Here is a 13737-nt window from a genome sequence, read left to right on the forward strand (position 1 = left end):
GAGAGAATTCTCTCTCTATGGGTCAAATGATGAAACTTAACAGTAAATACATTGTCAGACAATTTTCAAAGACCCCCCCAAAGTCATATTCTATTGCCTTAGGAAATTATAATTTAGGGCACTGACTCTAGCTATGACTAAATTTGTTCCTTTAAACTGGTAAAACAGTGAAATTAGGCAAGCAACTCAGACTCTAAGCTGCTTCTGATACAGAAGCCTGTAACAATTTTCCAACTGAGACACAACTGACAATACTCCTACCTTGAACTCACAAAGAACAGGAAAATCTCATCAATCACCTTCTGGTGACTGCATAGTATGGATTGGAAACTATAATATTGCTAAAAGTGCCACCTACTAGAGGGGAAATATAGCAGAATAAACAGTTCTAAAACTCAGTAGCAATATGTGAAAAAGCTCCCTCACCACAGAAACAGACATTTACCATTATAATTTACATCAGATAGTAAATTAAGGTATAAAAACTGCTTTTAAAAATCTGTTATGTCCAATAATAAAAAAATTTTATTGTGTAAATTGTACTTCACCATTAAATATACTTTAAAAAAGATCAACACACATTGTACAGGTAACATTTAGAACACAATAATACAATCAAAAACAACAAAATACTTACCTCTACAAAGTAGAAATAATCACGTAAGAAAAGAATATTTGACCAAAGTAAAACCTTTATTGCTTTGAGAAATCATAAAATTAGCCTTAAAGAAGTTTGCACAAAGCTTGATTTTGAATAGCTCCTATGATATACAGGACAAAACCCATGTATTTGCATCTTAATCTGCTATTATATCTGTTCATATTTAATATTAGAAACAGAATCTTCTTTTCTTTAAATATTAGGAATTGTTTTTAAAGAAAGAACCAACTTAGTTGGCTTTATTGTATTTATTAACATCTCCCTCAGTAATCACAAAGTGTAGAAGAGAGATGTTAAAATAAAGAAAAGCTATGCAAATACATACATAAATTCAGTAAGGTATTTGAGTGACCCTTCCACATTTCCTATGGACTGGAAACAGGATATCCACAATTTACAAACAAAAGGAAGCAGCTCAGGTTTTTCTCTGTTCGAGTGATGATCTTTTATTTGGAGTTATTTTACATTTTCCACATGTTTACAAGAAGCCTCCTACTAACCTACCATCTGTACACTTTTTTCCAGTTCCTGAGGAATTGCAAATGTAGAAGAAGGAGCCTGAGTTAGAGGCCATGCACCAGCCTAAAGATATTGGGAAAAAATAAAAGCATTAACATTTTCAACATATACATTAAGAAAAAAATAACACTCTTAAACAGATCTATAGTGTACATTATGTCATAAGACAATCAATTGATCCCAGAAGTTTTACTGCTCATTTTTTACTGCTCCTTATGCACACCCCAGTGAGGTATTAACTGAAGTTGAAAGCACAAGACATTTTATATCACTACTGTTTAGTGAGCTACTGGGTTAATTTTAAAAAGCAACACTAGGAAAATAAATATTACCCTACAATAATCACAAGGCATCAGTTTCCATACAAAGAAGCATTCATAGTTAGAAAAATTGTTCACTTGTTATCAAAACATAAAAAATAAGCACAAGTAACTCAGTAGTAATAAACATACATTAGTACCTGTAGAACATATATCTGAAAGCTAATTCCCAAATCTATAATCGTGTCCTGGTTTTTGATAAAGTTGTTGAATTTATTGTTGAGATCAGCACTAACACTCATGTCTGTATACATTCGGTGGAGCTTGCTGGTAAATTCATAACCACAGGCTTGCTGTGAAGAAATATTGTAAGAGGTTTCACAGTGAAAACAGTCCTTATTGTATAAATTATGCCCACTCACTACTACAATATGAAAATCTAGTCAGCAGAAGTGTTGTTACATTTACAGAAAACACTAGTTACAATAGGAAACAAACATTGTAAAATAAAATTACCAGATTTATCTTAGTTTCACTCTATACACAATGATCTACATGAACAATGTTATCCTATAAAATTGAAAGACAGACATGGTCTATGAAAGTCCTTGGTACTTTTATAATGTTAATGTGAATTATTTGAACCCATCTAATAAAACTACCCAAAACCTTATAAAAATCTCAAATGCCTAGACACTTGGCCATATATCTTTCACAGACTACCAAAAAACTTGTTGTTCCTTTCAGCTATTGGAAACAGACCTACTGACTGCTAAGTTACCTCTGGCACCCTCTGCTGCTCCCTCTCAACACTACATATTCCTTTGTTCATTCTGTGTTAGAAGAATATTACGTTACCTTTAGTTTATTTATCATGGCTTCTTCAGAATCCATAGACATAGACAAACCATGAATTAATCTTTTTGCCAACATTCTGGCATAGAACTGCATTGAAAAAAAAAACAGATATGAGGATTTTAACAAGCATAATTGCATGCTTCAAGTATGCTTTAAATGTAATATTTTAACCTTTATTGAATATAAAAAGTTACCTTTTGGAATACATCTTTGTCATCAATGTATTTGAAAACAGTAATGAAACTTGTAAGTTTGTCTTCTACTTCATTCTCTGTCATTCCTTTTGCTGATTTCTTCAACAAGTTGTCACAGTACTTGGCCAGCTCAAATTAGAAAAAGAAAAATCAAACCCAAATCTACCTGTCAAGCTTGAGAACAAATGTATGCCAAGGTATTCCAAACTTCTACACAAAGTTCAAACGTGAAATAAGTCACAGTCTACAGTCTCACATTCTATTACAAGGCTGTATTCATGGGTAAACTATACATTCTACATTCTCAGAAAATACAGTCTATATCAAAAAATAGGACCATAACAACTCTGCACACCCACAAAACATGTGTGCAAGTTAAATTGCTACTACTGAAATACACACCTGAGGGTGACCCAGTGTAAGAATTGGATATACATGTGAGGGACCCTGTGCCAATTGATTTGACAATTATAAACAAGAATTCTTACTTTCTACTTGTATCACTTACCAACTCAGGTGCTTTGCAGATCGACTTGGGCTCCCTATAGTTAACTACTGATGTCAAAGCCTACATAAGAACATAGAGCAAAGAGAAAAATTGTAAATGACTTACACCTTTTTCTTTTATGAGATTTGAAGAAATCAAAAAAAAATGCTCAAGGCAAAGACCATCTGAGACACTATAAAACTGAATTACACAAAGGGGGATCAAAAAAGAAACAACGAACAAAAAGGTTTCAATTACTGCCCTAGGAGAATTTGGTTGTTAAACATGTTTAAGTTGAGAGTTAAGTAAAAGTGGAAAGAGTAGAGGAACAGAAGCTAATTACAGAAAATGGGAGAACAAATCAAGTTCTGATTAGAAACTCTTCAGAAGTATGAAGATTTTTGAATACAGCAATATTACAGTGCAAAAGTATGGATGAAAAGAGGCTTAGGAATAATTGCAGATAAAGCAGATTTGAACACCAGTACAACAACAGTAGATTACATGGATAGCATGTATCTTGAACTGAAAAGCATATACGGTGTGCTCACAACAGTAAAAACTAAAAGTTCTTTTGGTTGTGGGATTTTTTGATAGACTAAAGAGGAGAAAAATATTGTTCAAAGTAGAAATTTGAAGCAGTATAGTACAAACAATATGGTGGCTAAAGAAAACCTGAAAACCTGAAGATAATGAAAGTTTAGAATGGAAAAAAGATGTTAGAATAATCAAGTTTCTAAACCATACATCACATTTAAATTAACGTTTTAAACTAACATTGAACCAAAAATACTGTGTGATTATAGTTTCCAGGAATTACAGTTCCTCTATGGAAGGAAAATATTGTTCTTATTATCAAGATGAACTGACAACCAATGTTTTTGTATAATACATCAACATTTCAAAACTTGGTAGTAGGTCTCTAGAATCCCTGTGAGAAAGGAATGCATGACTTGGAATAGGAAACTCTGAATTTTGGAGCACTTTTTTGCAATAAAACTGGAGGCAGTAGTTTTTATCTCCACCATGAAAAATTAACAAGAGATTAATATTTTAAATATTTATTGTAAGAATGATCACTGAAGTGAAAAAGCGATGTATCTAACAAAACCTATGTTGCTATATGCCAAAGGTAGTTGTCAATCTCGTGTTACTCCACCTTCTGGTACATGACATTAATTGCAGTGGAGACAGAAATGTGTTTGGCACTGAGATAAGTATTTGTTTTAAAATGATAAATAGTTACTTTCTCCATATCACAAATACCAATGGGTAACTACTATTGGTGCTATTATTGGTACCTTCTTTACTATGCCTTTTCATACTAACCTTGGCTGAAAATTATCAAAGCTTAGACTAGGACCCTGATTACAAACTGCAATTATTATAAACACCACAAAAGAGCAATGAACCATATGTCTACCTCCCATGACAGGAAATTATAGACAGGAAAGATACTTACAATTAATAGTTACAATCAATAATTATTATTATTAAACTTTATAACAATTAGAACTGTTACGTTAAAATAAAAGAGCAGCAAGCCTCTTTCCCTAAATTTATTATTTAACTTCAACTGCAGCTCTCTCCTGCAAAAAGTTACCTATTGTGACAGTGATTGAATTAATGTAAGTTTTCAGATACTCTTTGTTTAGATTTTTCAAGTTGACTGCAAATATTCTATGTAAGTAATACTAAAAGCACTCAGAGTCAAACATTATGTCAGGAAGCAAATTCAAGTTCAAATGCATTTAAGAATTACTAAACCTCCCAAACACAAGTTGTCTATTATCTGCACTTACATTTACACTAAATGTGTCAGCATCCTTTTTGTGTTATGAAATGTGATGAAAAGAAAGGCCTTTCTTTCTGAAAACATTAAAGTATTAAAGTGGTTTCCTCTGTACATATCTTTCCCTGGCTTGTCTTTTGTTCCATTGCATTTCTAAGCTAGAAAAACTGCATAAAAACTCTATCTTTGAATATGTGTTGATGCTCTGAAGAATTCTGGTGAGGCTGAAACAGGGTCCCGAATTTTGTTTTCCAATCCCCTGTTTACTTAAGTAAAAGTTACCTTGTCAAGGGCACTCATAAAGTGTTGATCACCATTCAAAACAGTGTTGATGAGTTGCACAAATTTACTATGTACTTCCAAAACTGACTCCACAAACTGAGTTGGCATCTAAAGAGAGGTAAATAAAACAGAAAGCAAGTTAATGAGAAAAGTAGTATTATCTATGTATAAACATATCTACCTTAGTTGTAGATTTTTTTCCTAATTACTCTTTTTTATAAAAGTTAATACCACAGTGATTAAGTCATTGAGAGGATTGGTTCTGCACTGTTGTACTCTCACACGACTGTCCTAGAGCATGTTTTGGAAATAAAAAGACCAGGCTACATTTACAGTCCTGCTATCCAACATAGATTTGGGTCTATACTGCTCTCATGTCATCTAATTTTTTGGATCATACCCTAAAATCCTTCATTAGCCTTTCCAAAAACCATTAATGCTAACACATAAGTACAGTGATCAAGCTAAAATGCAACTGAAGTAAGTAAACAGCTGCTTCTCCTACACACCGACTTCAGAGACACAAAATCTGATGATCCCTTTGCATGCTCCTCCATAGGACAGTTATCAATTGAATTTCATGCACTACGTTTTAGCATCCCACTGTGTATAGAGAGGACTGACAGGAGCCGGAGGAGCCCCTACAGAGACACTGTGAAAGTATCTACATAAGGTTGTGAATTGTCACCACCCTCATGGCTCTGTATTTATTTCCCTGTGTAGACCCTGTAAGTTCGAAAGAATAAGCTCAATAAATCTACAGATAATATGAAAGCAAAATATACTACTAAAGACTTCAGTCCATTTTCTGTATGCACACAGGAGTCACAGAAGAGTAAGCACTCCTGTGCAGTCAATAAATTAGTGAATTTACAACAGCTTGTATTTATGTATTATTATAGATACAAACACTGGATGGCTAAAGTCACCATCCTAAAGTGAGCACAGATCTAGACAGTAAGTTGTACACACATGTACAAATATAATGTCAAATGAAAGCTTGTTGTTTGTGTCTGAACAGCAATGCGAGAGGAAAAAACATAGAATTGAGTAATTTAAATACATATGAACTGAAAATGCACTTTAGTAAAATAATTAAGCTAGAGTATTTTCAGAAACATAAAAATATGAGACTACAAAGCTATTAGTGAAAAACATCACACTGAAATCAGGGCAGGATGTCAAGTCTTTACAAATACTACATAATTAAACTAAATGGAATCACTGGTTCCTAATATACAAGAACAGCAAATGCCACTGACTTAATAGAAACTCAGGAAAAAATACATACATGGAACAAAAGGACCTACTTGCCCTGACAGCATGTAACAAGCAACAATGAGAAATATCTAGCTGCAGTTGTTTCTGGTTAGATCACAACAATCAACTCTCAGGATAGACATGTGTCACACAGTTAACCATGCTGATCAGAGGTTACAAGTTATCCATCATGTTCCAAACTAATTTCATACAGACAAAATTAAAAAAAAAACAGAATAGACTAACAGGAAAAGAGTAAACAATTAATCAAGACTGTTAATCAAATAGGTAATTTCATCTGCCTGAGGAAACTCACATTTTCCTGAGAAAGATTGCTGGTTGCTCTAAGGCCCTCATCATGGATATGGTTTTGTAGTTCCTGAATCATATGAGGTAAACCACTTGACACAGCACGAAGCAGAGTATACATATTTGCCATGTCTGTAACAGAGATACATTTTTATAGAATATGGTTAGAAACACTGAAAATTGACACTTAATCATCATCATGGCTGGGCTTGGCGAATGAAGATTTGGGAAGGCTCTATCCACATTTGCTACAGGCACGTTGGTGGCTTATGAGGCCAATATGAGACAGACATATCCGATTGCAAAAGGCACAGCAGAAAGACTCCTTAGATGGTGTATTCTGCAATACACGGTTCTTTCTGCATTGCCTTTTTTCCTCGAGAGTGATCCTGCGTGTGTTCTCAAAGGAGACAGCTGCGTTATAGATGGTGTGTCTCCAGGCCTCACGATTGGAGGCCAGAGTAGACCAGTTATGGTGATCAATATGGCCAAGGCTGAAATGTTGTTTCAGGGAGTCCTTGTATCTTTTCTTCGGGGCTCCTCTCATGCGGCAGCCAGTGGCAAGTTCACCATAGAGCAGGATCTTAGGGAGGCAGTGGTCCTTCATCCTTGAGTAGTATCATAATTTCACACAGAACTTCTTAAAGACTGAAACCAGACTGTTTTGAAAAAAAAAGTAACATACACTGGATCACTGACAAAATAATAAAAGGAAAGAGTAGGGCTAATACCAGTATTTACTGAGTGCTGACACTGTGACTAACTCACTCTTCCAATACTGCTTCTTTAGGAGAGAGTCCAAAAAGAGAGGTGGGCTAGTATGGAGAAATACTACGCCAGTGATGGCTTGAAATTTTTCTCAGGTTAGAAAAGCTATAAATAAGCAACTGCTATTTTTATGATTTTTTTATTCCTTCCCCCTTCCCCTGCTAAAAAACAGATCCAAGCTCTGATCAAACTTGGAAAACACTCTGGAAACTGAACACTATTATTAGGCACAATTTGAGTTTGGCTGTGAAAAAATAATTTGTCTCACATAATAGATACCATCTTCCATGCAAGAATAAGCATTCTTTCAAGGGTAAGAAGCATGTAGTAGTCATCAGGAAGACTTTTTTTCAGTCAGGCAGGGAATCTAACTATAAGAACATCTCCTTCTTTAAAAAGGATTTGGGACAAGAGGTCACAAAAGATTCAGGACAATAAAAAGTGGCTGTGAAAAGAAGCCAAAATATTCTATAATCCTGACCTGTCAATTGATGATGAAGAAATCTGTAAAGACAGAGCCATTCATTTACAAATGAAAACACAAACATAAAATATGATCAGTTCTACAGGACACAGGACTTCAGTGCGTTTTTAAGCTAAGACAAGGAAAGAGAAAGAGCATTGGCCAAAAGTAGGGTTGTTAACAGTAAAAAGAAGGTTTTAACTACATATTTGGAAGAATGAAAGTTAATTACATGGTAAAAGAAAACGTAATTCAGGGTTGAATTAGGATTTCTAGGTAAGTAACGTTAGCTGAAAGTACTTAAGTGCACAGAAGGCCATTGAAAAGAAGATAGGAAATCCCAATGCTAAATGAATAAAACAAAAACCATTTTATGCTTTTTGTGACTACAGACTTACCACTTCTTTTCTCTTGTCTGATAATATTGTGACATTCTGCATGTAGAAACTGCAAGTGATCAGCTACCATCCTCTGCTGGCATTCATGAATCACTTTGCCATATGAGCTGGGATGCAAGTATTTCCGACACCTCATTTCTTCATCTTTTAATCTACCTAAAACCTGCAGACAAGTGTTCAAACTGAAAGCTGAAGAAATACTAACAACCAAAATAGAAACAGAATATACAGCACTATATGTATGTAACATGAAACACAAGAATAAGTAAAAATTACAAAAGAACGTGTGCAGGATGCCAAAAAATTAAATTTGCTCTTTTGAATCAGGCTATTGCTGAAATAATATAATCTACTCCAAATACTGACTAGCACCTTTCAGTAGTTCTCAAAACTTCTTTTTCCCTTCAACTTTGTGACCAGTTTTCCCCCATTTCTCTTACCACGCTTCTTGCTCTTTCTGGAGAAAGTTTTATGACAATACCTAACTATAAGAGACTATAAGAACCACTTTACTGCTCCAAATCCATCTGCTTGTACATAAAACATCTGCTCAATAGGTACAGGAAGGAAATAGGCATCATAAAATAAGTCATATGAATGCTCACATAAAAGCACTTACATCCTGTGAATATGAGGGGAGTCTAGGGAGAGCAGTGCAGCTGCAGAGTGTTAACAATAGGCAAAATTAATCTGCATTGCTTTTGGTTTAGTTGAAGTCTTAGCCTGTCCCTAAATTTCACCACAGGTGTGCAACCATTAGCTTATGCTCCTTATGGTTAAAAGCAATTTCACAGCCTTCTCCTCAACTTTTCTATATTAGTAGTGTGGACAGTATAGCACCAAGGACTGACTCCTAGTCTTGTATTAATCTTTGTTTTCTCAAACAAGGTATAAGAATTACAAGCTAAACTACTTGACTTTATACACCACACAGCAAAACAAAAGAAAATCCATCTCAGAGTATGTAATTTTTAATAATGCTGTGTAACAACTTAAAGTCTTCTTTAACCACTATGATGCAAAAACTCTCATCTTATGCTACTCCAAACTGAAAGAAAACAAGGAAGTGAAGAAGTAATACTGATCAACCTGATCCGTGTTTTATTTTTGTCTTTTTTTTTTTTTACTTTACATGCTGCTAATTTATTATTTATTATGATATATTTTGATGCCAACCATCCATAGTAAGGTTTGTAGTTTATGATCAGATTAACCATGTCACCAAAAAGTATTGCATGAAAGCATAACAAAGAACAACTATAACTGTAGAGGAAAACATGTATCATCAGTAAAATGATAATACTAGATTTTAGTTATTGCATGTGTACCAAAGAATGTCTTACCTTCTCCATGTACTGTGAGCAATTTGACTCTTGCAATAAATTTGAAGCTTCTTGTTTATAATACTCCCCTGTTTCATTCAGAAAAGGACACTCAAAAATTTCCTGATAAAACTAGAAGGGAGAATTTTTTTTAAAGGACAAATAATGCATATACTGGCTTAACATTCAAAATTAAAAACATAGAATCAGAAATATGTATCTACCTTTAGGGGGAATTTTTTCTTATACTGTTCAACATGAACAAAGGAGTTAATAACCCCATGGATTACTTTCTGGTTTGGGTCTTCTCCACAGCGATCACTGAAATAGGCAAAGCAAACATTTATGAAAATGCAGGTATCTTGTGTAATTCATCTGATAGCTGAATGAAATAAAATTGGATGAAAACATTTTCCAGTAAACTCCTCTGCTTAAATTGGCAAAATTGAAGAAGATTTATCTTAAAATAAAAAATGCACTCTCTCTAATATACGTTTGAATTGTTGAGACAGTAATTCAAAAGCATTTACAGGTCATGAAATTTCCAAGTGTTTGCTAAGGATATAAGTATTCCAAATTACATATTCTGAGCAAGTAGTTCAAAAGATACAGTAAGTTCCATCATGTATTTGTAACCTTTATTATATAGACTACCTTTACACACTTGCCCCTGCCAAAAAAAATCCATAGCTTTTACCAGCATCACAACAAGAAGCACGCTATTTTCTTTTCTGAATATCTACTATCCAACATGTAGATCTCAAGTGGAACAAATAACAGACCAGGCACACTGTCACAATATTTAATCATACATCAGAAAAGGAAAACCTTACGTTTTCCAGTCAATTTATTAGCTTCAAACCAGGGAGTTCAAGAAAATGTTATATTGAGTTCCATTCGGTTGAAAATAAAAGTAATTAAAACAAGTGTTTTGCATGCTAAAAACATTGGTGCTCAGTCCTTTGCAAAACTGGAAATAACAGACCAACATTCAGAACAGCAGGGACTTTCTCTTAAGACATGAAAAGTTCTAAAAAAGACCATTTTTCATATGCACTTTGCAACAAAGTACAAAAATATTCCCTAACTCCTAAGGTGTTAAGTAGAACTAAAATATGATTTACAACAGTATATTTACACTTAAGCATAAGCACTTGTAATTTCAAAGGTTTTTCTTTTTAAAATATGTATGTACACATCTATGCATGTATATAGAGTAAGAACTTCTACTTTACCTAGACTGCACTAAAAAGACAAAATGAGTTCTCTATTAGAAACTTATGTTGGTATAGAAGAGTCATTTACATGACTGATTAAAAAAAAAGGTAAAGCCAATGAAAATATACTTCAAACCCAAGCCTTACCATATACCCATCTTGGCTGGGGTGGTGTGGGGGAGAAGTAATTTTGCTCATGTCATTTGTTTTGGTTTGTAATTGACAAAAACTCCAGAGGATGCCCCTGAGCTGGGGAGATTTACCGGCACAGCCATACCAGCAGTCATTGTACTACACACACCAGACCATCTTCATACATCCACAACACTGTTAATTATGGGTATTGCTTTCAAACACAACTGCTGTCTAAGATCTGAAAACTTAGGCTCACGGTGGGTGTAAAGAACTAGCTCTCTAACAGATTATGAGCAGTGACAGTATGGTTTATGCAGCTTCATCACCCATTATAAGTGAACTGAACTGACAGGTTCCATCAGGGATGGTCTGATTTTTCCACCCAGGGAACAGCAAGATTTCCTCTGGTTGTGGTAGCTGAACCAATAGAACAAATCTGAGTTTGGGTACATGTAATCACACCCTGCATCCGTGCCAACATCCCTCTACAGGTCTGGTTTACAATGGCAGAGGCAGCAGCACAGAATCATAGAAGGGAAGAAGTGAAACATCTGCCCTGGGCCTGGATGTAACTCCAGCCTGGAGGGGTCCAGGAGCATGGAAAGCTGCAGGATGCATGCAGCCTGTGAACACAGTGCTATGTCATGGAGTGCAAGAAGCCACAGAACTAAGAGTTTAGCATGTTACAAAGCAGGGTTCTAGCAAGAGACAGTCCAGCCCAGCTCTAACAGGCAGGGTTCTGGACCTGGAAAGGTACTGGTGACATAAACACAGGAAGCATTACTGCAACAACAGGTGCAGTCCCAGCTCCCCTCTGCTCGGTTCACAGGCCACTTCAGACCTTAGCCAGGCAGATGGGGGAAGGGAGGGGGCAGCAATGGTCAGACCCAGGGGATTTGAAGGACAACACATTATTAGGAAAAAGCTGTAAAAGTAGAGGAGACATGGTCCCCAGAAGAGCTGGAAGGGAAGAAACAAGCTTTTGAAGCAGAGGTCAGATCGCACGAAGGTGATAAACGAAAACAAGTGCAGCATGGAATAGGCTGTGCCTGCTCTGGCAGCAGCTTCAGGTTTTTATTTACACCAATGGTGCTCTGCTCCCAGCAATTTGTAATGCAAATGACTAGTTTCAACAAAAATTGAGAAGTTTCAAGGATGACTTTCATGAAAGTTGTAGTAGTAAGAGCAACTGCCAAAACTAAAATGAAATAGGGGACTCCATCAAGGTAGAGTATCAAATGTACATCTTCCTTCTTGGCAGTAGTCAGCAAGCAATAGGGATGCTTAGAGCTACATAGCAGCTGCTGCACAGTTTGAAGAAGGGATATCACAGGATATCTGGGAGGATATGAGGGAATGATGATGTTTGGTGAGGAACATGGATAAAAACAAAGTGCTAGAAACACGAGTTCCACTAATTTAGGTGATGACAAGTTTCTTTTTTCAAAAAAAAAAGGAAAAAGTTACAAAACACAAGCTAAAGGAAGTTGTGCTGCTTAATATTAATTCCATATTGTTCCTGTCTTAAGATTAAAGCTAAGAGTGGAAGTCCAACATGTGTTGTACAGTGTACTACTACTACAAGTTCAAAGAACATTTTTAAAATTTAAGGTACAATAATAAATACTGGATTTATTAAAAGAAGATTCCATCATTCAAAAGAACTGCTCTGCTCTGTCAAACCAAAGGTCTTTTGAGGCCAATTAACTAGAGAATTCACTGTCAATTAGAAGAGCCCATTCTGAATACTTTTTAAAAAAATAACTTCCAATAGCTTTAATTTCAAACAAATGGTATAAATAATGTATCAGCTTAGACAGGAATAGGTTCAGTTAGTTAGAAAGTGTTAGTTATCTTTAGCAGAGAAGCCTCTCCTGGTTAGTCTGTACTAATCACACTGTCATTTGAGATAGCACCTGAATAATTTCCAAATTATTTCTGCTTAAGAATTTCATAGATGAATTTTCTCACAATTCAAGATCTTGTCGGCTTCCTTTTGTGTTGGAACAAAAATGCTTAAGTTGATATTCAGCTTGCCTTGTAGGAGGAGTGCTTGGGCTAGAGGGAGGGGGGAGAAAGTGTGTTATATTCAGAACTCTATATTAACTAGTGCAGTCAGACAAGACAGGCTTACATGATTTAAGAATTTCTGCCATTCAAGGGGGCTAACCCTGCTCCCTTCTGCTCAGTCACAGGCCTCTCTCTCTCTCACTTTGCTTTGGCACTCATCTAATTCTTTGCTGAATTGACTCATTGTGCCAGTCTGGAGAAATAACAGCCAAGATGGTTTTCTGTCATATTAGCAGTTGAGCTGGTTCACTAAGGGACTAGAGGAGCACCTAATTCAGCACATGAAAGGTAGTAGAGCACAGCCTGCTCTTTTTTGGCATCAGTAAACTCTTAGATCAGTTTAGTCATTTTGTTTAGCTGAACCACAAGTCACTACTTGTATTTCTTTATTTTTATGTACCAAAAGAAGACTGTTGTTATTTTTAATGTGTACTGTATTGCACGAGCTTATAGCTTCTAAAAGGTCGATGTGCTCAAGATTTTAGTCAGAAGTCTTTCAAATTCCAGGTAAATACACTGATTTCAGGTAAATACACCTGAAAGAAAAAGCTGTGGCTCTGCTCCCCTACCTTTTCCAGTACAGTAATAAACATAGTTTTATATGCAGCTAGTTGACTACAGTGTTGATTATCAACTCCACATAATGTCATAGGCTACACAAAATCTTCTTGCTAGAAGTAGTTCAACTGTCCCATCTACATACATTTTAGATTCTTAGAAGTGTTGTAATAAACAGAACCAT

General features: G+C 35.4%; 1 protein-coding gene across 3 annotated transcripts in view; it reads right to left on the minus strand.

The window, feature by feature from the left end:
• Positions 1–13737, minus strand: part of CUL2 (cullin 2) — a 45771-nt gene that overhangs the window by 8803 nt on the left and 23231 nt on the right. For 2 of the 3 annotated variants that reach the window (XM_064637343.1, XM_064637353.1), the window contains 11 exons: positions 12897–12983; positions 9798–9894; positions 9595–9705; positions 8252–8414; positions 6630–6754; positions 5054–5161; positions 3001–3060; positions 2493–2621; positions 2299–2385; positions 1641–1793; positions 1166–1243 (listed from right to left, as the gene is read on the minus strand). In XM_064637343.1, the coding sequence (XP_064493413.1) occupies positions 1166–1243; positions 1641–1793; positions 2299–2385; positions 2493–2621; positions 3001–3060; positions 5054–5161; positions 6630–6754; positions 8252–8414; positions 9595–9705; positions 9798–9894; positions 12897–12983 (1198 nt within the window). The remainder of the gene's footprint in view (positions 1–1165; positions 1244–1640; positions 1794–2298; positions 2386–2492; positions 2622–3000; positions 3061–5053; positions 5162–6629; positions 6755–8251; positions 8415–9594; positions 9706–9797; positions 9895–12896; positions 12984–13737) is intronic. The other variant, XM_064637362.1, reaches the window with a different exon arrangement.

Source organism: Pseudopipra pipra, chromosome 1 (assembly GCF_036250125.1).
Source record: "Pseudopipra pipra isolate bDixPip1 chromosome 1, bDixPip1.hap1, whole genome shotgun sequence".
Taxonomy (NCBI): domain Eukaryota; kingdom Metazoa; phylum Chordata; class Aves; order Passeriformes; family Pipridae; genus Pseudopipra; species Pseudopipra pipra.